General features: G+C 35.0%; 1 protein-coding gene across 3 annotated transcripts in view; it reads right to left on the bottom strand.

Moving 5' to 3' along the window:
- Nucleotides 1-12,537: 12,537 nt before the first annotated feature.
- Nucleotides 12,538-26,299, bottom strand: part of LOC107687568 (PHD finger protein 21B-like) — a 66,786-nt gene continuing 53,024 nt past the window's right edge. For 2 of the 3 annotated variants that reach the window (XM_016484953.1, XM_016484954.1), the window contains exons 3-13: nucleotides 25,315-25,407; nucleotides 22,386-22,730; nucleotides 20,920-21,045; nucleotides 20,033-20,084; nucleotides 18,719-18,795; nucleotides 18,580-18,634; nucleotides 18,249-18,271; nucleotides 17,152-17,310; nucleotides 15,473-15,539; nucleotides 15,286-15,389; nucleotides 12,538-13,805 (exon numbers count right to left, since the gene is read on the bottom strand). In XM_016484953.1, the coding sequence (XP_016340439.1) occupies nucleotides 13,536-13,805; nucleotides 15,286-15,389; nucleotides 15,473-15,539; nucleotides 17,152-17,310; nucleotides 18,249-18,271; nucleotides 18,580-18,634; nucleotides 18,719-18,795; nucleotides 20,033-20,084; nucleotides 20,920-21,045; nucleotides 22,386-22,730; nucleotides 25,315-25,407 (1,371 nt within the window). In that variant the 3' untranslated portion in view covers nucleotides 12,538-13,535. The remainder of the gene's footprint in view (nucleotides 13,806-15,285; nucleotides 15,390-15,472; nucleotides 15,540-17,151; nucleotides 17,311-18,248; nucleotides 18,272-18,579; nucleotides 18,635-18,718; nucleotides 18,796-20,032; nucleotides 20,085-20,919; nucleotides 21,046-22,385; nucleotides 22,731-25,314; nucleotides 25,408-26,299) is intronic. The other variant, XM_016484955.1, reaches the window with a different exon arrangement.

Raw genomic sequence — 26,299 nt, 5'->3', positions numbered from 1 at the left:
TACATTGTTTAAGTCCTGTCAAAGTTTATTTATGTACTTCTAATTTAAATATTTCATATAAATAGATGACTGAATAAATTCTGATAGTATCACTTGAAAGTTTCAGTAAAAAAAAATGTCTATGCATAGTATGTATATACTGTAGTAGTATGTCATGACATTTCTTTTTCAAAACATGTTTAGTGCCTACCCATTGTAAAGTGATTGTTTGTGAAGTGATATTTACCTTTTCTGTTTTTCTTTGTTTTCTTCACACATTCAGTGTCTCATATTTCATCTTAAGCTCTTCGATGATGCTGTTGTCTATTGGTAAATAGAGTATGCTAACTTATGCTACTGTAAATTTGCTAACTTGCTTACTAAATGAAGTTATTAGGGGCAAAATCAGTGGTTGTGGAGGAATCTGAGAGACCTTTATAAATCATTTTTAACCGTTTTCATATGTTAAGTATGGCTAAGGGTGTAGTGTAGTGGTGGACAAACTGTGTGAAATGAAATGTGAAATAAAAAAGACAAATCAAATATTTTAGAATAGCTTTGAGAAAATTAGATACTCAGTTGGATATGGATCCTGAATCTGTCCGGGTCACTCAAGGACATTAACCTCTTTTTAATGTGATGTTACCCTGAGGGGCTTTTTGCTGTATGTTTTGGATCATTGTCTCCAGTGCACTCATGGATTACAGCACGCTTCCCTTCAGGGTTTGAGCTCCTTCCCTTTTTTTTACATTTTTACATTTTCCAGAAGAATTCCCAAAAGACAATAATGTCGCCACCAAAATTCATTGAAGGGATAGAGCTTCGCCTGGGTCGTGCTCAGCGTATTGCCTGAACATCGCAACATAGACACTCCATACTGAGTCTCTCGAAAATGAAATCAAAAGCTTACATTCTTCTAATCCTACATAGATAAATGTATCACTTGTGTGCTATATTTCAAGTCTTCAGACATCATCCTATACCTTTATGTGAGGGACTGGAGGTTTCTTGAAATGCTTTCATTCCAGTAGTAAAATCTGGTAAAATGCTAAATGTATTGTTCACAATTTAATTAAAAGTGTTTTCATCTTCTCTATGACTATAATAGAAATGATGTTTTATGTAAACTGTTTTATTGGATGAAAGACTATGGAGTAATCTGCAATCTGCAAGCAATGTCTAAACATCATATTATCTGCTCATATCCAAGACTAGCTTGTTTGGTCTGTACAGGCCAATATAGCTTTAGGGCAAAGCACTCAAAAGATCACGTCGATGTTGATTAATGTGTTTGAACATGCTGTAATTATTCTTTGGGAAAATAGCATTTGTTTTACTTGTGATGGGGTGCTCCCAGCAGACAGCGTAATAATCTTCTGCTGAACGCTATAGATCATTCGCTGCTCTGATGTGATGGCTTGTCACACACCCGTCTTCAAATACAAACCCCAGAGGTGTTCACAGTCAAAAGATCAAGCATGACTGAAGACTGTTTATTTTATTAAGATTTGATTCTTCTAAGGCAGAGAGACAATGGTGGGAAACAGCTCTGTATGCATCTTTTGCTTGTATGATTTATTAAAAACTTTTGCAGATGCAATCAAATTTCCTGACCAATCAGAGCAGGTGCCATTTGTGAAGGAAAATTAAAACTTTAATCATTAACATATTTAGAGAATATTTGTTTATTTATATTATTTCATTTTTAGAAACTATATTTTGCAAGTTCAACATGCTGTACTTACATCAGCTTTTAAGTTATAAGGACAAAACTGTTTTCAGAGAATGGTCCATCCGGCCTAGAAATGATTTATTCTGTGTAATGGCAATCAAGTTGAGCTCAGCAGAATCGTATACAGCTCCTCACTACACTGAGGTGTAATATTCCAGTCGATATATCTACTATCCAGTCCATATTTCCTACGTGCCTACATTAAATATTTACACACTACACCCAACTTAGTATGACACTGAGTAAAGTAAGCAGTGACATTGCTCAACATAGCACTCACCTTGTAAAGAGGTCATGCTCAGCTCATCATCACAGGTCACTGATTCTGTCCAACCTCTTTAACATCATGGAGCTGCTTGAAGAAGAGCTCGCATTAGACAAGGATCTGTGATCTGTGAGTCTTTTTTGCTCACATTTTGCTGATAAATGTAATGCTGATAAAATAATATAACAGTATCATACTTTTTAATAGAACAGTTCACCCAAGAATATCGAAGCAGTTGTTTTTTCCATATAATGAAAGTGAAAGAGAATTAAAGCTGTCAAGCTCCAAATTGATTAATACACCATAAAAGTATCTTCAAACTGTAGTGGTACATATAACTGTACCACGTTCTCCTATCGTCATATAACAGCATTAAGTAAGGAACAGGCCCAAAAATAACTATTCACTGAAAATCTTGTCTTCTGTTGTGGCTCTCACATTAAATGTGGTATGTCATGTCAATGACATTTGGGAATAAGAATCAGTGACCAGGTAAATGAACTTATAGGGTATGAAGTGTGGTAGACTACAACAATCTGACCTAACTAACTGTAAAACCCTTTTTGAGCATCTAAATAATGTTGTTTTTGTCATTGATATGGAACACCCATATTGAAAAAAGGAGCATATGCTGGTTAAGTATGTTTTGAAGCATGGCAGTTTATGAGCTGGTTTAAGTTAGTCCTTAGTTGGTCATGAGCTGGTTGTAAGCTGGTCATGAGCTGGTTATAAGCTGGTTATGAGTTGGCTCTTAGTTGGTCATGAGCTGGTTGTAAGTTTGTTATGAGCTGGTTCTTAGTTGGTCATGAGCTGGTTGTAAGCTGGTCATGACCAGGTTATAAACTGGTTATGAGATGGTTCTTAGTTGGTAATAAGCTGGTTGTAAGCTGGTCATGAGCTGGTTATGAGCTGGTTCTTAGTTGGTCATGAGCTGGTAATAAGCTGGTTATGAGCTGGTTCTTAGTTGGTCATGAGCTGGTTGTAAGCTGGTTATGAGATGGTTCTTAGTTGGTCATGGGCTAGTTGTAAGCTGGTTATGAGCTGGTTCTTAGTTGGTCATGAGCTGGTTATAAGCTGGTTATGAGCTGGTTTTTAGTTGGTCATAAGCTGGTTGTAAGCTGGTTATGAGCTGGTTATAAGATGGTTATGAGCTGGTTCTTAGTTGGTCATGAGCTGGTTGTAAGCTAGTTATGAGCTGGTTCTTAGTTGGTCATGAGCTGGTTATAAGCTGGTCATGAGCTGGTTTAAGCTGGTCATGTGCTGGTCCTAAGCAACTAGCTCCTGCTCAGGACCAGCTCATAATCAGCTCATGACCAACTAAGGACCAGCTTAAACCAACTCAAACCAGCTGTCATGCTTCAAAACATACCTAACCAGCATATGCTGTTTTTTTCAATAGGGACTGCTCAGATTTTTCTCAGGACTAATTGTCTTAGACGGCCAAGGTCAAGGTTAAGATGATGGATGGCGCCTATATGGCGTATTATTATGTGTTGTGGCGTTAAATAGGCTATAAACCATAATTAACCTCAGTGTGGTGAGCTAAAGCTGTAAATGGCATAAAGGCATCAGATCTGTGAAGAAAATCAATGCTCCTGATGACTTCGCAGAACGCTGGTGGTGGACAAACGGGTGGTCTGCTTGACTTTCAGCAGTACTGATGTCTCCCAACAGAGGTCAGCACTTTTATTAGTCCATTCAAACCACAAACACAAGAACACACTATCAGCGCTCTGATCTGTCAATGCACACAGCATCTAAGGCGGTGTTGTTTTTGGGAATTGTGTGCTATCACACAGGAGATCAGACGTGGCTGAAGCAGGATTACGCTGGATGAGGAATCGCTCACACAGAGGATGGCTGCATCCGAAAATGTAGGCCATGTCCACACGTACACAGGTATTTTTATAAACAGTTTTTCCTTCTTCCGTTTTTAAAAAAATCTCTTGTCCACATGAAAACGCAAACGCATGCTATGAAGCACTGTCAAGAGCATGCCAAACCAACAGGTGGCGATATAATCTCAACTACAACAAAATAGAACGAGTTTTGGTGATAACTTAACGAATATTTAATTACTATAATACTGATTTCTCACTAGAAATAACATCAAAAGTGCAAAAAGTTAGTCAGAAATATACATTTACACACAAACTGACCACCAAACGCAACTTTCAGACGACATCTTTATTTTTTAGCTCAACCGTCACGGAATGGAACGCACAGGATTGTGGGATATCAAAGGCAGTGAAGGATACATCTATGCTGCCTTCAAAATTCGATCAGAAAAAGGTAGCTCCGGAGACAGGAAGTAATGCAGAATTTGGATTCGGATGTGCCTTGATGCCTTCCTGCCTTGGAATGCTGCCTCCGAAGGCAGCATTTTAGAGCTTTCGGATGTGACGACCCTGGCGCCATCACCTGTGTTTTACTATTTGTGAGCCACAGCACATATAAAAGACCACCACAGTCTATTATATAAACCGTAAAGAGATTATTCATCATGTAGAGGATCTCTCAGGGTCTCCTAACTCATGGATGCACGTAACATGCAAGCATGATAATGAACCCATAAGAAGGGCATAACAAACATTGTTTAGCTTTCCATATGAGCCCAAAAGATTAACATTTCAACACAGTAAATGCAATACTGCCATCTGCTGGACTCCCTGAGATGTTAGTTTTTAGACTTTAGAAACTAGTGCGCAATCGTGCATGCATCTACTCTGACAAAAACAGATATTTGAAGGTTTTATTCAGTGACAACTATATATTTGCATTATGCATGACATCAGCAGCTTAACTGTTAAAGCATGGCACTGGCAACTAATCTGTAGCCAACTAATTTAAATAGTTTACACTTCTGCAATTCACCAGCATGACATGTTTTAGGCCTGGATATATTTACTTTGACATAATATACATTCAGTAAGCAACTGTAAGTGAATAAGTGTAAGTTTGTCCACATGTCATACAGGTGTGTTTGCTGTGCTGTGGTGGACAGAACATCTCCAAAACTGCTCTCAGATCAGCATATAAACCCCTAAACCTAAATGTGAAGAAATCGTTATCTTTACTTCACTTTATTCTGGGGTCTATATAGGCATCTACCATTTGCTTTCCTCTTTTATAAACAGCAACTGTTTGAACAAGGTCTCTGTAAGTGCTCAAAGCAGCCTGTCTGAATTCCCACAGTGCACTAAATATACATGAGGAATTGCCTAGCCCTGTGTCTGTGCTTATTATAACTTGATTATTCATATTTGAGCCGCGTTAGATCCATATGACTAATAATAACTGATTCTGTTTACATGAGCAACACTGCACAAAAATAAAACCTGATGCATTTCCATTCATTTAAAATTCTTCAGCTTTTTTAAATCCTTCCACTTTTTAATTTATTTTTTTAGTAAAACTTTCAAATCAAAGAAAAATTTGAAAAGGAAAATAATAAGAAATTATATGAAATATAAAAAATATATATTAAGAAACTATATTTAAGACTATAAATTGCACAAGAAATACAGTATTTCCAAAATTGCATTATTAAAATTACATTTTAAAAAATCCATCAAACCTAATCCTAAAAATGTCAAGTTCTCCAATAATTTTGTACACTTTCAGAATAAAATGTACAAAAGTCGCCACTGCAGCGACATTGCAGTACCCTTTCAAAAAGTACACCTTTGTAGCATATTTACCCCTTAACGGTGCATATTAGTAACTTAAAGACAAATAATAGTACTTTAAGTGTACATATTAGTAGCTTTTGAAAGAGCAACGCCAAAGGGACAGCTTTTGTACCTTTTTTTTCTGAAAGAGTAATAGTGTGTAAAAAGATGATGAAATCATATGTCAAATAATCTTTTACGATTCAAGGTGCATCACTTTGCATAGGTATAATACAATGCTTTCCTACCAATATAACACAAAAACAAATTATGTCCTGGAGCTTTAAAGCTTAGCGATGTTTCTTTGTCCATATACAGCTAATTTTTACTTTAATAAAAACATCTACACATGTTGATGGTGTGACAGCTCAAAATGCAACCCCTAGTTTTTCTGCAAAATGGAGTGAAGTAATACCAAGCTTTGCGATTTCCCCTAGATTCAACTGTGCACTCTTATTCCAGAGATGAGCATACACTGTCTTTTTCATTGAAGCCTCCATTGAATAATTATTAAGATTTATCTTTCATTATTAGTACACTCATATAGTGATTTAGTATGTTGGCAATACAAAATTTAAAAAAGTAATATTAATCCATACACATTAAAGCAACATTCTTTTTTTTTTTTTTTTTTAAAAACACAAATCACCTAGATAAAAAAGACAATGCAGATCTTTTATAACTCTTTGGAAAATGCCCAGTATGTATTGAAGCTAAAATCATTTCAAATTAATCCCTTCTTATCACATCCCAAAAGTGTTTATAAAATTTAAATGGAAAACGACTGTATCTATACCAGAAGCCTTGTTGAATATTCCTGCACAGCTTTTATCACTGTCTGAAAAGTAATTACAGAAAAAAAGAAGAAAAAAATTTGAGCCTAAGCTTTGGACAATTCACCAAGCAGGAGTAAAGCTTGTCTTTCATAGGAATTAAAAACATTCAAATAATTTCTACACCTTTTTCCTAAATGAATCATTTTTTGAGTGAATTGGTTGAATGAATGGTCTACTCTACTGACTCACCCATAAAGACACTTGTATTTTGACCCAAGTGTTCAAATTCAAAGATATATGAAATATAGCAATATCAAACATGACTGTTTTACAAATAATATTGCAATAATCTTATATGATTTATAATCAGTAAGTCTTGGCTATGGCACTGTTAATCGATAGCTTTTGAAATGGTAAATGTTTAAACATAGCATAATTAATAATAATGACATTTTGACATTTGGTGTTCTTTATGAGTGAAAATTACCACAGTGTTCGGTTACACATTATTTTAAGGTGTCCTTGTTACAGTGTAATTAAACATACTGAGTAATATTAACTAACTATACTGTATGGGTTAGGATTAGGGTTTGGCTTAATGTTACTTGCATGTAATTATGCATAATTAATTGTCATTATAATAGTAAGTACATGTAACATTTGTAATAAGGACACCTTAAAATAAAGTGTTACTCAGTGTTCTTATAGTTTCACTACTTCAATAGCATAATACAATGTTTACCAAATCATTACATTGTTAATGAATAACTTTTATTAAAGACTAATTTGCAACAAACAGAAATGCTTTTGCTTGTCACACATTCTTTACGTAATTTCCTGGAAAAAAAAAAGAAAAGAAATTTAGACGTAACTGTTGAAAAGACGTTTTCATTTCTGTTCGAAACTTCTAAAAGCTACCAAAGCTCAAATATTTCCTTTTGTTATTAAGACTCGTGCTGCTCGTGTGATCACATGTTAGGGAAACTCCGAGGGCTTATGTGAGCTTTAGTGCCATTAACTGCAGCTGTTATACCAGGAAACCTCGAACAAGTCTTCAGCTCTGGATTTAAGCGTTTGGAGCAGCAGTTGGAAACATTCAGAAGCCAAATTAAGCTGATCAACATCACAACGGCCAAATCTGAGGGTCATGAGCTCTTCTGTGCTGTGATTGGCTGTGAGAAAAAAATTAGATAGAAAGAAAATAACAAATACATTTATATTCAAAATGCAATCTATGAAAACAAGTTTTAGTATCTTGGTGCTTATGAGGGTTTTAGTTAAAGCTCATTAGGAATTTGTCCTTATTGATTTAAGATGACCCCCACTTTAATTTTTTTTTCTCTTGCTCATAGATGGCATATAAATAGCATCAGCATTATCTTCTTAATGTAGTAATTTCATCTGAATATCAACATTTTTTAGATTTAGTTAATCAAAACAGTTTTGAGGTTAATTCATCTAATTTCCTGTGCCTGGAAAACAGATCTATGACATTGTGTTGAATACCAAGGGTTTTTGTGTTTATTTCTTAAAAAGGACACACAAACAATGGCTGATGCACCATCATCTTCCACATGCAAAACATCTAAATATGATACAATTATATCACATTGCTTATTGTTCTTAAAGGTGCAGTAAGCGATTTCTGAGAAATGCTGTTGATATTTGAAATCACCAAAACAAACACGCCCCTACCCAAAAGAATCACACCCCTATCTTGCCTCCGCCCCCAAATTTCTGAACATGCTATTCAACACAGGCACCTCCCCCATCACTACTGGACACGCCCCTTACTGGTGATTGGCTACAAGTGTGTTTTGGTGTTCGGTCATATCCACTTTCAACAGCATTTCTCAGAAATCGCTTACTGCACCTTTAAGGGGGCATCTTACTCTATACCAAAAAACAGCATGATTGCAATGGAGGAGGTTTTGTAAACTCTTGATGTAAAAAAGGAACACTGCCTTTTACAGTGACTGATTCGGTCAAAGGTCAAATATGATAGACGGTGTAACAGTTCCAGGAGTGTCACATGATTTCTTGAAATAAAATGCCATGACTAAGACATGTTAAGGTTGATAGACTGATCAACTTTAAAAAGTGAAACTGCTTCCCATGTTTTGTTTGATGTCAAAGTTTGCGTGTCCAAAACACATTTTCATGCACCATTAATGTTGGTAAGGAGGCAGTCAAATTAGACTGATGCCAAGCGGTTGATTCAGAGTTTTTTCACAAGCTTCATCTGCTACCTAGTTCTGACATTCATATTATACACTTTCACTGCATTACACATTAACATGGAAGTAATGGTTGCTAATTTGATACAGCGGTTACATTTAATTAATATGGTTCATCTCATGAATCAAGTCAATGTTTGAAATACCGTGAAAAGTAAATAAACAATAAGTAATTTACTGGATTCTGTGAGGGGTCGCCAGGGCACTGCTGTGCAGTTGGTATGCTGTTGTTTTTTCAAACTGATATCATAGGAAAACATAACTGTTTTATGACGTAGTGATGTGGATCATATGAAATTATGATTTTTTTAGAAAAAGTAAGCATGAAGGTTCACCCAAAACATAACTGTCATTGGGGCACAAGCAGATTGTATGAAAGCATACATATTAATACAAATTAGCCACCAATTCACCAAAACATAAAATATTGCCACAAGATTGTATTTGTTTTTTAGCAGTGTTGGGAAGGTTATTTTGAAATGTAATCAATTACAGATTACAAGTATATGTATAATGTAACAAGTAGTGTAACTATTTCAATTACTTTATTAATGTAACTGATTACATTTGATTACTTTTTGATTACTTTTCTAAATTTCTAATGAATGTTTTCAGCTGTTAATCATTTTCAAACATTTAAAGCAGGCAGGGTTAAATTTACAGTAGTACTCAACAATGATTACTGTCAGACTTTCAAAATCCTCCATCACTTGAATTAAGATTATAATAATTAAATTTTAAAGCACCACAAAATCAGACTTTAGCACCTCTTTTCACTTTGAGATCGTTCTGAGGTTAAATCTGAGATTGTTAAATACAGATTATATAGTTTGAAATTAAATCCTTGCATAGCTATGATGACAGGAAACATTGCCATCTAACAGTAACTTGAAACAAAAGTCAATCTAAAAAAATATATATAAAGCATATACATAAACCTAAATAGCAAATAAAATAGATATCAAACAAACATGTGTCCTATTCTGTGTCTAAACTCCTGAAACTTCGGTGTCTCATATTTTAAAGCAGTCAATGCAATATGGGAAAGGAATCAATCATATCTGTAATGTGTGTGAAAATAAATAGTACAGTAATTAACATTTTCATAAGTAACTAATTTAATTGCACATTTTTTTCTCAGTAACAGATTTGAGTTACATTTATTTTCGAATTAAATTACGTAATTTTGTTACATGTAATTTACTCCCCAACACTGTTTTTTAGTGTGTTGACATGCGGTTGGTAAGGATTAAGCCATTTTAGTGTATTACTAAGCAGTCGTCAGGGGTTGTAGGTGGTTGCCAGGGTGCAGCAATGCATTTGCTACGGTTTTCTGTGTGGTTTATAGCACTATGTGGTTACTACAGTTTTCTGAGTGCATGACCAATCATTGCTATGGTGTTCTGGACAGATGCTAGATTGGCTGGGTTAAACTTTATTTTAAGGTGTCCTTGTTACAGTCTAATAATACATTTAAGTACTGAGTAATATTAATTAACTACATGTACTTACTATATGGTTAGGGTTTGGCTTAGGGTTACTTGCATGTAATTATGCACAATTAATTATTATAATAGTAGGTACATATAACGTGTACAAGGACACCTTAAAATAAAGTGTTACCGATGGTTGTTTACTGTCTTATATAGTCTCTAGACATGGCTCAGGTCCCTCCTATAGTGTAAGTCTGTGGGATTTTTTTTTTCTTCTCCCAGTTATTTCATTGTTCACCAGATGAACACTGTAAAGTAGCAGCACATCTATCCACAATAAGTCACATGATTTGTTCAAATCACTAATAGTAATAGGACTTAACTGTAATACACACAATTGACACAGTAAATTTTCAAGAAGCACAAAAAGTGAGACAAGTCTTACAATTGATGAACTTCCATCAATCAACTTTAATAGATCATAAGATGATGTAAAAACTACATTGGCATATGTAAGACAAACACTCTTCTATATGTACTATCCACTGGACAGTCCCCTTCAGAATGACAAAGAAAAACACAGTCCAAAGACATCTAGCTAAACACCTCTGTGTTGTCTTATCCACTTCGCTTTGCTTCCTTCTCCATTGCAAAATGACGCGTCACATATTGCAAGCTAAGTCAAAATGCATAATTAGCAAACAATAAAAAAAATTGTCATTTTTTGTCTTCCCTCATTTGTTCATTGATAAAAGAATATAATTAGATTTTTGTTCAAAGTAGTGTTGAGTGTAGTAAAATAGATCTGTATAAGCACTGCACAGTTTCTCCCGGAGAGGATATCTGGAACATAGGCGACAACGGGTGAACAGAAATCAGGGACGTGCCGCAATGTAGATGGAAGTGATATGAACAGAGCACAGATATACTTTTAATTTTAAAAAATTAAATTCAAAATAAATACAAAATTAACATCACATCCCACTGCCCTGCCATATGCTGTCATTTTCTCAATCAGCATTGTCTTGTTTTCCAATAATAAAAAAAAACATGTAAACATCTGTAGAGCAAGACTAATTTACTTTCAAATTAAAACAATTTTATTTCCAGAAATTATTTTCTGAAAACAAGTATCAAGTAAATTAGGGATGTTTACTTTTTTTTTTTTTACTGAAAAACATGAAAGCTGCTTGCCAAGATTTTTTTTTTTACTGATCTCAATGCAGTACTTAGCAGGAGCAATTGTTATGAAACAATAGATGATATGCATTAAGTTACATTCTGAATATGATAATACAGGACCTGAAAGGGAAAAAAAAATCACTTTTTATGACATCTGTATAAATAATGCTTCATGTATTGTAATACATACAACACATACTTATGGTTATATCTTTTAAATATCTAACACAAAATAACAACAGTCTTGATCTCATTTAATGTGTTGTACTGAGCATTAATAAGTATTAGAATATTATAAGTGGTCATATTCATTTATTATAAAATAATTTGACAATAACACCTTTTTACAACATTTATTAATCTTGGTTTGTTTTGAATTTCTAATCTGTAATAGGAAAAAAATCAAATACATAAAAAAATCTTAATTTTAATCTATAATAGCATTAAGTAAAGCTTAAGTTGAGTCTACAAACTTGTTTCATTCCGGATAGTTTAACATTAGGAACTAACATGAACTAACAATGAACAATTATATATTTATAAATTAAATAAATAACAAAGATTAATAAATGCTGTAATAATACTGTTAGTTGCAAGCTTTTTAAAGTTAATGCAATAGCATATGTTAACATTTATAACATTACCACATATAATATTACATTACATATACAGACTTCATAGAAAATGTTACACAAAAAAAAAACAATTTACATATGCTACCAAATGTAACACCCGAATTGTGCTGCATATGAATTCAGTAGATATTCCTTTTAAACGGAAGAAAGAAAAAACAGATTTTACTCCAAATGTGGTTAAATACAAGTCTGTTAGCCCTTAAAGGTATACATATATAATGATGGTATTTCTTATTTAACACTAAATCAAAACTAAAACTAATGTTTGTTTTTTAATGAAATATCCTTTGTTGAGAACGATAGTGCTGTCGTTAACTGTGTGCGACTTGTTATTCCTTTTGCATTTTGTAGTAACTCCATCAGGGATGTGGCGTTTGTTTTTTGAACCAAACCACACAGGAAGACAAACCATTCAAATGAACATGCTAAACTTTCCCTCCAAAGAAGTACCATTCAAATCATTTCCTATTTTTCTCCATTGACTTTTTTAGATATGAATTCTTTACTTTTATTCATCAGGCAGTGTTCACTTCTAACATTTAAAAAATATGAATAAAAAAGAATAATAATAATTAATGCAACTTGTGATAATCCTGGACATGTGAAAAAAGAAAGTAAAAACATAAAACACTTCAGAGAAAACTAAAAACGGACAAGAGAGCAAGATGAGATGAAAACATTAACCAGTTAACGGTACAAAAACACTCGAGGGTTTTTGGCATATTTTATATAGTGGGGAGACAAAACATACGTTTTTGGATTCCGGGATCAGGCACTCAAAAGAACTCAAATGACCTTTTCGTTTGTGTTGTTGGGACAGCCGAAATAAAATAAAAATCATATATGTACAAAGATCCCTCTCTCCAATACTTATTTGAAATCATTAACAGGCATCAGCATGAAAATACTAAATTCTTCACTAAAAAGGCTAAATTCTGTTGTTATCTTAAATACTTTGTTCTTTTCTCTCTATTAATACTGAAAAATTATTTCATGTTGTTGTTGTTTTTTTATGTTTGTATGCTCGCAGGTACACACAAAATGAACAAAACGAAAACATTTCCCTGTCTCGCTTAAACCTGAATTATTATGGCAAATATTGTTAATCAAAAACAGAAAACAAACGTTTATTCTGATATATCAATGTACAGTGCTCTCCATTTCATATGTCGCTTGTCTTCAACTATAACTACGCTAACCTTCTCAATAACTAAATGCGAACGATTATTCCCCCCGATACGCACACACACCAAACCCCAGTAAAAAACACAAAGCATAAAAAGAAATGTTTCTAACTATGTAGAATACTTATTTCATATATTTGCAACAGCATCGTAATCTAGTAATAAATACATTAAGGCCAAGAAAAATAATACATTAAAAAACAGTGAATAAAAAAAAATCTTGTGAGCACTGTGTGTTGGCTTTAAAAATACTTATGAATTGAGTGACGCTCATAATTTCTTTTTAACTTTTTTTTTCTCTCAAAATTTTCCATTATTTTATGGTAAGACATTACCAGAAGAAAATGCACGTTGGTTGGATATCACCGTCCGTGTCTCTTTACAAAGACATTTGGTGGTCTTGTAGAGAGAGCTGTTCTGCGTGTTTGTGTGGGTTCGGGGTCAGTTGTTGCCTTGCGGCTGAAGCGTGGTTTTGTGCAGTACTGCGGAGGAGCCAGCTGTGGGCGCCGTGGTGCTGGTGCTGGTGTTGCTGCCCGTTGCTTTGATCCAGGGCAGCGAGAGCAGCGATGCCCCGGTGGTCGTGGTGGCCGTCATAGTTACTTGGATCATCTGGTCACGCTGGATGAGTCGGATCAGAGTCTTGAGACGCTCAAGGGACGTCTGAGTCTCACGCTGCTGACCCAAAAGACGCTCCTTCAGCTCAATGCATTTCTGTTGAACACAGATTTAAAATTGTATGACAGAGCAATGTCAGACACAGATACAGTTTTAATGTTCTTCTATGTTTATCTTTTTTCAGTTGCTTGGTTTAAAAATTAATGAACCATTCCCCAGGTTATGCATCAACCCTGTTATCAGATTGCCCTTTTTAAAGTAACAATATATTCCAAAAAGCTGTAAAAAATTAAGGATGCAACAATACCATTTTTTCAGAACCGATCTGATCCGATACGAAAATTCTGAGTATCTGCTGATACCGATACCGATCCCAGTGCAGCTTTTCTTTTTTTTTATCGATGTAGAATTTCAGTACTTTTGTGTTTGTTGACTTTATTGTTACTCTTTGGTGTGTTAAACACAATCTACTACATACAGACAACTTCATTGTAATGAAAATAACAAACGAAAAAAATATATAATCATAATCTATGACAAATATACTATTATAAACTAGGTTAGTGGATAATTCAGCATCAAAAGATACTCTAAAAAAATGAAACAACTTTATTTAGTGGGGAACAAATAAAAGTGAATAAGTGTAGGACTAAATCTGGTAAAACATAAAACATCTGGTTACACATTGCTCTTTCTATTGTTGTAAAATACATTCATGAAAAAAAGTAAATATATTTATATATAAATACATACTATAAAATTAAAATAAATTTATTTTAAATGTATAGCACAGTAATGAAGGCAGCAACATATGATAGATAGGACAGAACAAGAAAGGCTATTAATAAACAATCTTTCATTGCGCAAAAGTCTTATAATACGAAAGCCTCCATACAGAGCGGCACAAAGCGCTTATGCACATCCTGTGCACAGAAAGATGCGCTTGAAGCAACACAGACTCACAGCATGCAGCGATCCGCATAGAAAAGTTCAAAGCACAAAGGGAAGAGATATTAATGTGTAGTGTATTATATCTGTGCAATAGTTTCTTTTAACAGTTTTAAATCTCAGTTATTGTGCGCTCTTGAAGAGAGTTTCATCGTTTTGACTGTAGTAACTGAACGTGACCCAGTTTGAATGCTGAATGGAGGATGACAGACAGACGCAGCGGAGAGAAGAGTTTACGTGAAATTGACTTAAATATTAATATATACTTCACATTGAACTATGGAACAGCTTCAGAACACTTGAAATATAGTGCACAAAAACTTTATGGTGCTTTATAATGTTTTTGTGCCTTTCGTGGGCCTTAACAATAACACAATAGTATACGCACAATATCGTATTTGGATCGGTCTCGTCTGACCGATACCCGATCCGGCAGAAAATGCCAGTATCGGAGCCGATACCGATACTGAGTATCGGATTAATGCATCCCTGTAAAGAATGTCAACACTGTTTATAATCTTACAAAAAATATACTTTTTATAATTAAGAATCAATATGGGTTTGTAAAAATCAAGATTAAAATGAGGTAGTCTATATTTCAACCCAGCCCTTTAGCACAGTTTCTTACCGAGAGAGAATCGCAGAGTCTCTTGTCCTCTTCACTCAGATGTTCACACTCAAGATTCAGCTCAGTGTTTCTCCTCATTAGCTTCCTGCGTTCCTCCTCTCTCACTGTACAAACATACATTCTTCATCATCACTGAGAATCGAGTCCTGAGGAGTGCTAGTGCATTCAAATGTGTTTGACAGCTCACCTGTTTTATGTGTAACATACGACTGGATGAAGTTCTGTGGCCAAGACAAGTTCTCTTTGTTCAAAACCTTCAAAAAAGGAAACGGAACATAAAATGAGCAAATTCTGTTTGTCTTCTTTACATGAACAAATCCTAAAGACCTGCGCACTATAGCCCTGCCTTTTTCATGTTTGTTCAGTGCATAATTTTGCATCATATGTGTAAGCAAAAATTAATGATCTCTAATGTATGAATTAATCATTCACAAAGAAAATAAACAACACTTCAAACTTCTAAACAACACCATAATAATTATATTGTTAAATATATAAAAAATGAAAACCTGTAGAACTTTATTGTAAAAAATAATGCTTAAAAATAAAAAGTAGCTCTAATAACATTCCCTAGCATGGTGGGACATAACAATTGCATAACAGCAATAACAAAGGGACATGGTGGTGGGAAAAAATTGATCTCTCGCAAAACTTTTGCGTTCCTTCCGAGAAACTTCGCATTCCCTCGCAAAACTTTTGCATTATCTCACAAAGATATAGGCGTTCCCTCACAAAACTTTTGTGTTCTCTCGCAAAACCAGTTGAGTTCGGACAAACACTTCCTGTTTATTATACAGCTTGCAGTGGTTCATAAAACACATAACGCGGCTTAATGAAGATGATAAAAAAGACCAAATATGCTATATTATGTATCAAAAATAAGTACTGTGCACATGGAAGCAGATGAGCCCAAAATATGATCTGAATTGCATGATAAGTGTTTTCTCCCCCATTGAAAATCACACTTAATGTGGCTTAATATAAAAAACAGTGATAAAAAGATCACATTTTATTAAAAATAGCCTATACACTATGTACAGAAAAGCAACGTGCTAAGAGTTTTTTATAATGTTTTTTCTACGGGGGTGAAAACACGTGAAACTGCACGTTCCGTTCTGTGCTCATCTGCTTTTCTGTGTGTAATATAAACTGTAAACAGATTTGGTATTTTTAAATCACCATCTTTGTTCATTAGCCCACCTTAAGCGTTTTCTATGGGGGAGAAAAAGCTTAACGTGCAGCGCATTGTGTTCATATTCTGGGCTATTCTACTTTATCAATAGTAATATTATTAATGAGGTTATTAATATTAGCCTAATAATGATATCAATATTTATTATTATCGAATTTGGTGCTCCAATGTCACTGTTTTAAAACATTAAGCCACATTAAGTGTTTTAGAATGTCCCAAAACCGTCCCTTGAACTAAGCACTTACTTCATTTCTTTATACTTGAGTCCAAGTTCAAAATAAAACTGTATAAACCGCTCCATTGTGAACATACGGAGCTGTATGAACCACTGCAACCTGTAAAGTAAACAGGAAGTGCTTGTCTGAATTCATCTGGTTTTGCTAGAGAACGCATGTTATCATTACAATGATTACATGCGTTGTAATGATTATGTTATCATTACAACATAAAAAGAGGACAGCTATATATATTTTCTAGTAAAAATATCTAATTATTCCTAAAACAAGATCAATTTATTACTTTGGTAATTGCATTAGACAAAAATTTAGTTTGTATCCACGCAGATTATTACATTGTCCAGATGACATGAAAAAACATCAAATAAATGTCCTACAGACATCCTTGTGCTGTTGGAGTTTTTATAATGTGTGTGTTCAAAGCAAAGAGGAACATACTTTCTTCTGGCACTTGGGGCACATCCATATGCCCCTGGTGGCAGTTTTGAGAGGTGGATGCAGGCAGTCGGGGTGGTAGGCGCGGGAACAAGTGTGGCACGGCTTAAGATCTCCTTCCTGTTTACACACTGCACAGTGATCATCATGCTGCAGCTCCTCCTGTGTCACACACACATTTACAGAAACACACCACACAACATTCTGTCAGCAATTCTTCATATACACTTTAAATATTATGTAACCATAACTATTAGCCCTTTCACAAGTAAAAAATAATCTGTAAAAAATATTAGGTAACACTTTATTTTAAGGTGTCCTTGTTATACATGTTACATGTACTTACTATTATAATAACAATAAATTATGCATAATTACATGTAAGTAACCTCTAAGTAAACCCTAATCCTCACCCTAACCATATAGTAAGTGCATGCAGTTAATTAATATTACTCAGTACGTAAATGTATAATTACATTTAATTATAATTACACTGTAACAAGGACACCTTAAAATAAAGTGTGACCAAAAGTGAAATAATTAACATTTTAAATATTCTGAGCCCCCTTTGAGATTTCTTTAAGGAGTCCATTATTTTAGAACACATCACATTACTATTTCCATAGCAATGCATCAGACTGGTCACATGAAACCGTACAGACACAATAGTGCTATTTCACTAACATACTGGTTTTGTTTATTTATTTTTTCTTTTATTATAATAACCACGTTAGTTGATCGGTAAGTTATAATGGGCTATGGGTGTCACAGTGTTTGTTTACGATAGAACACAGTCAGAAAGTTTGAAAGGTTTTTAATTTTTATCTTTGCCAGTTCAAAAAACATTTGGTCAAAAACAAAAACAGCTTTTTGACCAAGGCTGTAAAGTACTTCAATTGTAATTTACTTAAATTGTATTTCAATTTTACTTAATTTCTAAAGTACTTTACGCCGATAACTGAATATTGTAATTTTACTCATATGGGAAAGTACCGTAACTGTACATTTTGTGTGTATGTTCCACAAAAAAAAGAAAGTCATACAGGTTTGTATATTCTTGCCACGTGATTCACAAACACAGAGTGATGTTAAAGTCGTACCTTCCAGCAGAGCTCCTCAGAGTCTAGCGCGTGAGTAAAAGCATACAGTAGGTTAGTAGCCGTCACACTGACAAAACTTGAGTTATTAGAGTTAAACAGCAATGTTGGAGTGCAATCAGCAGGTTAAAGCAGTTAGCATTTGGCTTTATAAGGTCAACTTTTCATGTCAAAGTCACTGATAATCACAGGTTAAAGAACTAAAACATGAGCACTTATGATGAATGTGCGAGTTTAATTTATTCTGTTCAAACATGTTTCTGTGCATTTCATGCATCATTTTTCAGCTCAACCCCAACACCATTATGTTGACAGAAGTAGAAATCCATTTTACCTATCGCCGACAGAAACATCGCACTGTTCAGGTAATTGGAGGCAAGTATTTTGCGCTGAAAAGCAAGATACAAATGTTTACAAATTAACATAGCCATAAAATGAACATTATTTAAAGAAACTATGACAGCCAGACAGACCTCTGGTTCAAACAGTCCGCTGTATGCAGGGTTAGCTGTGCTTCGCCTTTTTCTCTCCTGCCGTTTACTCTGGATCTCTGACAGAAATTAAAACACCATCTGTGATGGAACTTTAAAACCCAATATCTCACACTGAATCCTTTTCTTAGTTTTTGTTTGTTCATTTGTTAAATTGTTTCATTCAAAGTTGAGCAGAAATCAGAATAATTGTCTCCTTTCAGTGTTCATTTGAATGTAACTGGTCAAAACACACAGGATGTAGAATTGGAATTTGAAATGAAATCAATTTAAAACAATTCAACACAGTCATGTACCAACAACACGTTTGGCGAATGCGTTCATTTATTCGCTGATACATATAATGCATTTTTTTAACTGACTAGACATATTTCTCCAAGATCAATACTATCAAAACAATTAACAATCATCGAAAAGATTTTTAATAAACAGAACCACAAAATGACCATCACATTAATAATAAATATTGACAACAGAAATATTGACAGCCTTGTGAACAGCGTGCCAACATATAGCGTCGGTTGCGCTACAGGCGTCCCGAGTTCGAATCCCGGCTAGAGGACCTTTCCAGATCCTGTCCACTTCGCTTCCTGTCACTTCTACACTGTCCTATACTAATAAAGTCAAAAAATGCCAAAATAAATCTTAATACAAATTTTTTTTTAAATCAGTCTATTGATGATATATTGATATTTGGCACTATTTTGAAGGGCGATTTCAAACTTGGAAAATTAGATATTATTCTTACCTACATTCAAGTGTTATAAAAAAAGAATGATTGAAGCTAGAATAAAACAGATTTAAAAAGAAAAATGTTTAAAAAGTAGAGGCTTTGTTCTCTATTTTATTGCATGTTTAGATATTCATACAAACAAAATATTTTGGGGGCCATGAAATTTTAGTGAAAATCGTCAAAAATGAAGAGTTAATATGTCCAATATTTACTGAAAATAGCTTGTAGGTGTATGGGTAATTCCTTATAAACTACTTTGAATTTTATTCCATTTTAATTATACTAAATGTAATTTATATTATAATTACAATTCAGCATCTTGTTTGATACCTCTATTCAAATTCAGGAACTGAAGTGGTATTCGTGTCGCACTTCTCGTACAGTTTGCAACCCTCTTTATGCATTGTTTTGCTAATATTGGAGGCTCCTGATTGGAGGACTTCATCTATTAATCATAACCTGCCAAACTGGCTATTGAGTTGATATGTGTGTTCCCATGGCTGATTTCCCCCCGGATCTAGCGGGTTGCCAAGTGGTAATTTTAAACCCTGAATGCAACTCACCTTCCAAGTGTTCTGTAGTGACCAGGCCTAGTGCGACCATGAAGGCAATTTTCTGTAGGACAGAAGGTTAATAAAGTGAATACATTAAATATTGAAATACCTTTGATGTTAACTTAACTCTTCAGAAATAATTTTACTTGAAAACCCGTCCAAACACCGGAAACAGTTGTTTGGCCTAAATGCTACTTCTCAGTTACTCAAGGTACCAAATTTCTGATCAGTTTTTAATAACTAGTCACTCAATCTGACAAAAGATTTTCAATTCAAGAGAGTTTTGTTTAAGCCATTAGTAATAAGATATCCTCAACTATATATTCCACACGCATTAACTGTGGTTCTATGATGGGCTAGCCCTACATCAAGGTTATTTCCCTGCCTATGACCCAAGACATGGGATAGGCTCCAGCATCCCCAAATTCCAAGATCAGAAAGGTTTGAGTGAACAGTAATTTAGGGTCACACTTTATTTTAAGGTCCAATTCTCGCTATTAACAAACCATTAACTACGACTTTTGCCTCAATAAACTCCTAATTTGATGCTTATTAATAGTTAGTAAGGTAGGTGTTAAGTTTAGGTATTGGGTAGGATTAGGGATGTAGAATATGGTCATGCAGAATAATGGTTGTGCTTCATAAGTACTAATAAACAGCCAATATGTTAATAATAGGCATGCTGATAAGCAACTATACTAAAGTGTTACCTAATTCAGTGTTGTAGTACTCAAGTCCAGACAACACCAAAATCAGACTCAAGTCCTCCACAAGTTCAAGTACTACAACACTGCTGTAAATAGTCATTGCCATGTCAATCAGATGGTCTCTTCCTGTCGAAGTGCACTGGTCATGTCAACAATGCTTCTAATAGCCAAGACTAGTTGTGAGTGTACCTCTGGATCCTCCTCCTTTTTGGCTGGGTTTGAGGGGTCAGGGCTTGGCTCCTTCACAGGACTGTTAGTTTGTGAGGCCGGAGAACTCTTGGAGTTGCTGGGAATCTGGGGCTGGATGATTATAACCTGGATACACACATTAAGGGCCAGTTTTACTAACAGCTTGCACCAGCGCAAACCGTCTTTCGGCGTTTAAATAGTACTGTCAGGTTTTACTAAAGACGCGCAGTGATGAATTAGCGCTGAAAAAGCGTGGACAGTTATTTTTGCGCCTGACCTTTTTAAATATGTATTTGTAGGAGTTTCCCTTTCATACGCAAAATTTATAGTAGGAGAATATTCAAATGAATCACGAAAAGGGGTCTTAAATCTTAAAGGGTTAGTTCACCCAAAAATGAAAATTAGTCCATAAATTACTCACCCTCAAGTCATCCTAGGTGTATATGACTTTCTTCTTTCAGACGAATCCAGTCGGAGGTATATTAAAAATTGTCTTTGATCTTTCAAGCTGTTTCATGGCACTCAGCGGGTGTTGCATGCATCCGTCCAAAAGAAGTTAAATAAAAAGCGCCCATCCATAAAAAAAAAAGTGTCTCACACGGCTCCGGGGGGTGAACAAAGGCCTTCTGTAGTGAATCAATGTTTTTTTGTAAGAAAAATATTAATATTCAAAACGTAATAATCATTTTAATGTAGCTTGGGCCAACAGTCCTACACGGAAGCAGTTCCGGGCTGATGAGGTATGAGGTCAGTGCTGCGCATGCGCCGGTGAGTCTCGTGAAAACCAAAGTTTGTTAACAGGAGCAAAGGAAGCAGAGTCTCCTCTTGGCTTCTTGGCTCTTCTTTACAAATCCTTGTTTTGTACTTCTAATTAGTGACCATTGTTTTGTTTTGATCTCTCCCCTGCGCTTCCGCGTTCGTCACTTCTGAGCGGCGCATGCGCAAAGCCGACCTCCATACGTCATCCGCCTGAAACTGCTTCCGTTTACAACAGTGAGCGCAAGCTACATTAAAGTGATTATTACGTTTTGAATATGGATATTTTTCTTACAAAAACGCATTGATTCGCTACAGAAGGCCTTTGTTCACCCCCCGGAGCCGTGTGAGACACTTTTTTTTATGGATGGGCGCTTTTTATTTAACTTCTTTTGGACGGATGCATGCAACACCCACTGAGTGCCATGAAACAGCTTGAAAGATAAAATAAAAAATTTTATATACCTCCGACTGGATTCGTCTGAAAGAAGAAAGTCATATACACCTAGGATGACTTAAGGGTGAGTAATTTATGGGCTAATTTTCATTTGTTTGGGTGAACTAACCCTTTAAACCAACTGAACAGATAATGTGCATCTAATTAGCATTTGCCACAGTGTGACACTAACGGCATCATGCAAGTTGAAAACTAATTCAGCAAGCAGAGCAGCATGTTTATTAGGTAAGTAGGTGATGAAAGATCTTCTGACCTTGCTGTCAGGGCTGAAAATCAGCGGTTGCACCTTAATGGCCTCGGTTACACCTGACACCCCATGGGCTGCAGGCGAGGCTGCTGAGATGATGGCGTAAGCCACCCCTGGACTTGCGGAGGCTGTGGACGTGCTCGGCGCAGACGAGGGCAAAGAGGAACTCTCTTTCTGCCCGTTGGACAGTCTCTCGTGACTGAAGGTGCTGTTGGCAGTTGGCAAAGATGCACCTTGGCTCTTTGGGCTGACCACAGCCATGCCCTGCAGCACGGCCAGCGTTTGACCGGACTGCTGCTCTCGGCATGGGCTGTGGGGAAGGCTGTCTGGAATGAGAGTCTTTGGCCTGACCTAAAAAGACACAGAACACAAAGTTTATTCCCCTAAGCAGCAGATGGTTCTTGGCTTTGGCTTCAAATATTTTGATCTCTTAAACAAAATCATTCAATCTTTCAGGTCAAGTTTCTGTCAGCTTTTGATTGACATTTGCTTAGTTGCAGGTTATTTTGGATTAAGTTTGGCTTGTTTATGATCTCTTTATTAAATAAATCTCAGATGTTTATGTCATAAATTAATAGTTTGTGTATAAAATTTTATGTGAGCACAAAGTTTTCTGGTTATTTTCACATTTTTCCATTACTCTACAAAGCTGATGATGGAGGAATTTTACCCCTGCAATCGTTATTTATAGAGCAAATTCCATCCATTAAGATGTAGATTACTTTTTCTTCAGTAGAACAGTAAAGAAGATTTTTAGCTGAAACCACGATTTTTGGTGATTCATGTTCATTTTAGAGTAAAAAAAAAGCATATACAGGCAACACAAAATCAATACCTATGGATCCTGACAATATATTGAGGTCTTATGAAGGGAAACAATCAGTCTGTGGAGGAAACTACAAATCAGTCAAAAATCATTTGCAAAATAAGCCAATATACGTCCGTATATGATCCAAGAATGTTTTTGCCAACTTATTCAGTTATTCCAGAAGAACACTCAACTGAGGAAACATTGGGGACCAAAGAACTGATGAGCAGTTATAAAAGCATGCGTGAACCGAGCACTTGAATAAAGGGGCGATATGAAAGTTTTTATAGTGTCTCATGGTTTATGTAAAAAGTGAGTTGATTAAAACCAGTTTATTCACTTTATATGTTTTAGACATGTAAAACATATGCGTTTCACATCATTATTGGGTGCTTTAATAACATAACTGTATTAGTGGTCGACCGATATATCGGCCGATATTTGGCATTTTTCAAATATCGGCATCGACCGATAAGTTTTTCTGCTTGGCCAATGCGTTCGACTTTTATTTTGACGGCGCCGAGAACGGCAGCGCCTGAACACACAGTGCTCACATTCTCCCTCTTGTTCACTGTTGTTCTGTCTAATATGGATAGACATCTGTCTAATAATCAAATAGAACGGTTAAACAAAGGAATTAAAATGTATACAAAAAGTATTATAACGATTGCTTTTATATTATTAGTAATAGAAAGGCACACATTATAATACTTTCTTGGTTGCCGTCAGCATTCAGCAAATATGCATTTATATCATTTAAACAAATCTTTGAATGACTAATGAGCATTTAACTTCACAAACGTTGCAAACTTAGTCGGATCCAGCTGTGAGATCTTGTGAAGTGTGCATGTGACTTGCATGATCGCGTGTTCTCTGTGTGATGGTCGATCCGTGTGAATTGAACGCGGACAGTAGGAGAGTTCAGCTTCACTGGAGACGCACGATCGAAAAACTTTAAACTCGTGATTTCAAATTATGCTGCGCTTTATGCATTTGCCCACTGCCATATTCATGTAATTTTCACTGTGTGCTGTATGTAAAATGAGTGTTACCTTGGCTTTATTTGAAAAAATATGATTCCCAATGCACACAAACTTCCCAGAATACTGAGTGTCCTGTTGGTTACAGTGTTTACTTCCTTTTTAATTATATTTTTATTAAATATTTATTTATTTGTGATATACTTTGTCATCTAAAGTATAAGTATGTTTATTTAACATAATTATGTTTTAATCCATTTTCAAATTATTTCAAATTTCTTAAATATCAGTTAAAATAAATACAATTATATCGGCTTTTTATCAGCCATCGGCCACCCTGCTTGCCAAGATATCAGCATCGGCTGTCAAAAAACCAATATCGGTCGACCACTACTGTGTATACGTGACTTAATTACATGATTACATGAACAAGCTGGTGAAATGGTTATCTAAACCAGTTCATTAGAATGAACTGTCCAAAAGAACCAGTTTGCAGAAAAAAACTTTCCTCTTTGTCTGAAGCTATGGATTACAGGTAATAAAGTTGAAAATAATGTTCAATTTCTAGCACAGACAATCGTTTCACTTCATAAGACCTCAATATAATGTCAGGAACCACGGGTATTAATTTTGTTTTGGCAGTATATTCTTTTTTTATTCTCAAAGTGATGGTAGCCATGAACTTGCATTTTATGAATCACCAAAAACTAAGGTTTCAATCTTCTATACTGTCCTACTGAAGAAAATACATTACCTGAGGGTGACTAAATTAACAACAAATTTTAATTACTGGGTGAACTATTACTTTAAGACATACACTACCTTAAATTTTAATCAAGTCTTTGTTTATGAAAAGGATACTATATGTCAACTATTCAAGTTCATTAATTTATTCAATAATTACAAAAAATGAAACTCTCTTAAAGGAAAGAATAAAGTAGTGATAAAAAGCAATAAAATAAATAAAATAGTCCGCTATGAATCTCTCTCATTCTCACTTTTAACTGCTCCTGTTAGGGGTCACTACAGTGGATTATCTACGCTTGCTGTGTCTTTGACATGTTTTAAAAGTGCCTTCTATGAAATTTTTTGTAAATAATAAGGTTACATGAATACAGGTGAGTGTTTTTCTAATGTTGTGTATTACCTGAGGTAGCACACTGGGTGAGTGTCCTGCCAGCCGCTGCAGAGAGCTGATGTGAGGCACCTTTATCGGGATCGCGGTGAGGGCTCCCAACATCTGTCAGACAGAAACCAAACATATGATGAGACAGGAATAGCAATCATTTCAGAGGTTAGGAGGACAGAATGATGAAAAACATACATAATTACGTAGTTACTTCATCTACTGCTCATGCTAAACAGCCAAACAGGACAGAAGAGCCAGATTCATTTTCATTAAGTGGTTCTTCTAATTGTGCTTTTCAGTGAATTGAAACAAAAACTGGTACACAAACATGCTCTTGGGATTGATTCATTTCATGGCTCATTTTGAGTCAGTCATTAAGTGGTGATTCAGGTGATGACTTTTGTTTTAGTGAGGTAGTTTAACTCATTTATTGGTAAGAATAAATCAGTGGATCAGAGGGTTGGACAATTGATCTGGGCAGTTATTTCTTTATACTAATTTGTACAAGTTTGACTGATTCATTAATCCTCTGAAACATGATAACACTGGTGTCATTTGAAAATTCAAATCTGCATATGAAACTGCATTAGAAACGGTCAACCATTCAATATATTCTCTTTTTATGATACAAACATTCAAATAATCACAGAAGTAACTAGCATAACATTCAAATAATCACAGAAGTAACTAGCATAATTTATAGTTATCTGACGCTGATGTCTACAGTGGCAGTCAAAAATAGAGTATGATGTAATAGAGATGCTCACTTTAAACTTCAGTATGTCATCTGGGTACTTTTTGCCTACTGCTTAATGAATAATATTTAATTCAGACATATTACTCTATTCACATGTTGTTTACCCCACATGGATAAAAAACTATTAAAAAGTAAATTTTAAAATGTTTATTCAAATATATAAAAAGAAGAATGTCAGATGTTTTCTAATTCAGTCAAGAAGTTTTAACTAGTGCTGTCAAACGATTAATCGCATCCAAAATAAAA

Source organism: Sinocyclocheilus anshuiensis, unplaced genomic scaffold, assembly GCF_001515605.1.
Source record: "Sinocyclocheilus anshuiensis isolate Anshui unplaced genomic scaffold, SAMN03320099.WGS_v1.1 scaffold233, whole genome shotgun sequence".
Lineage (NCBI taxonomy): Eukaryota > Metazoa > Chordata > Actinopteri > Cypriniformes > Cyprinidae > Sinocyclocheilus > Sinocyclocheilus anshuiensis.
The sequence above is the reverse complement of the archived record's forward strand: the minus strand, read 5'-3'. Positions and strand labels throughout refer to the sequence as shown.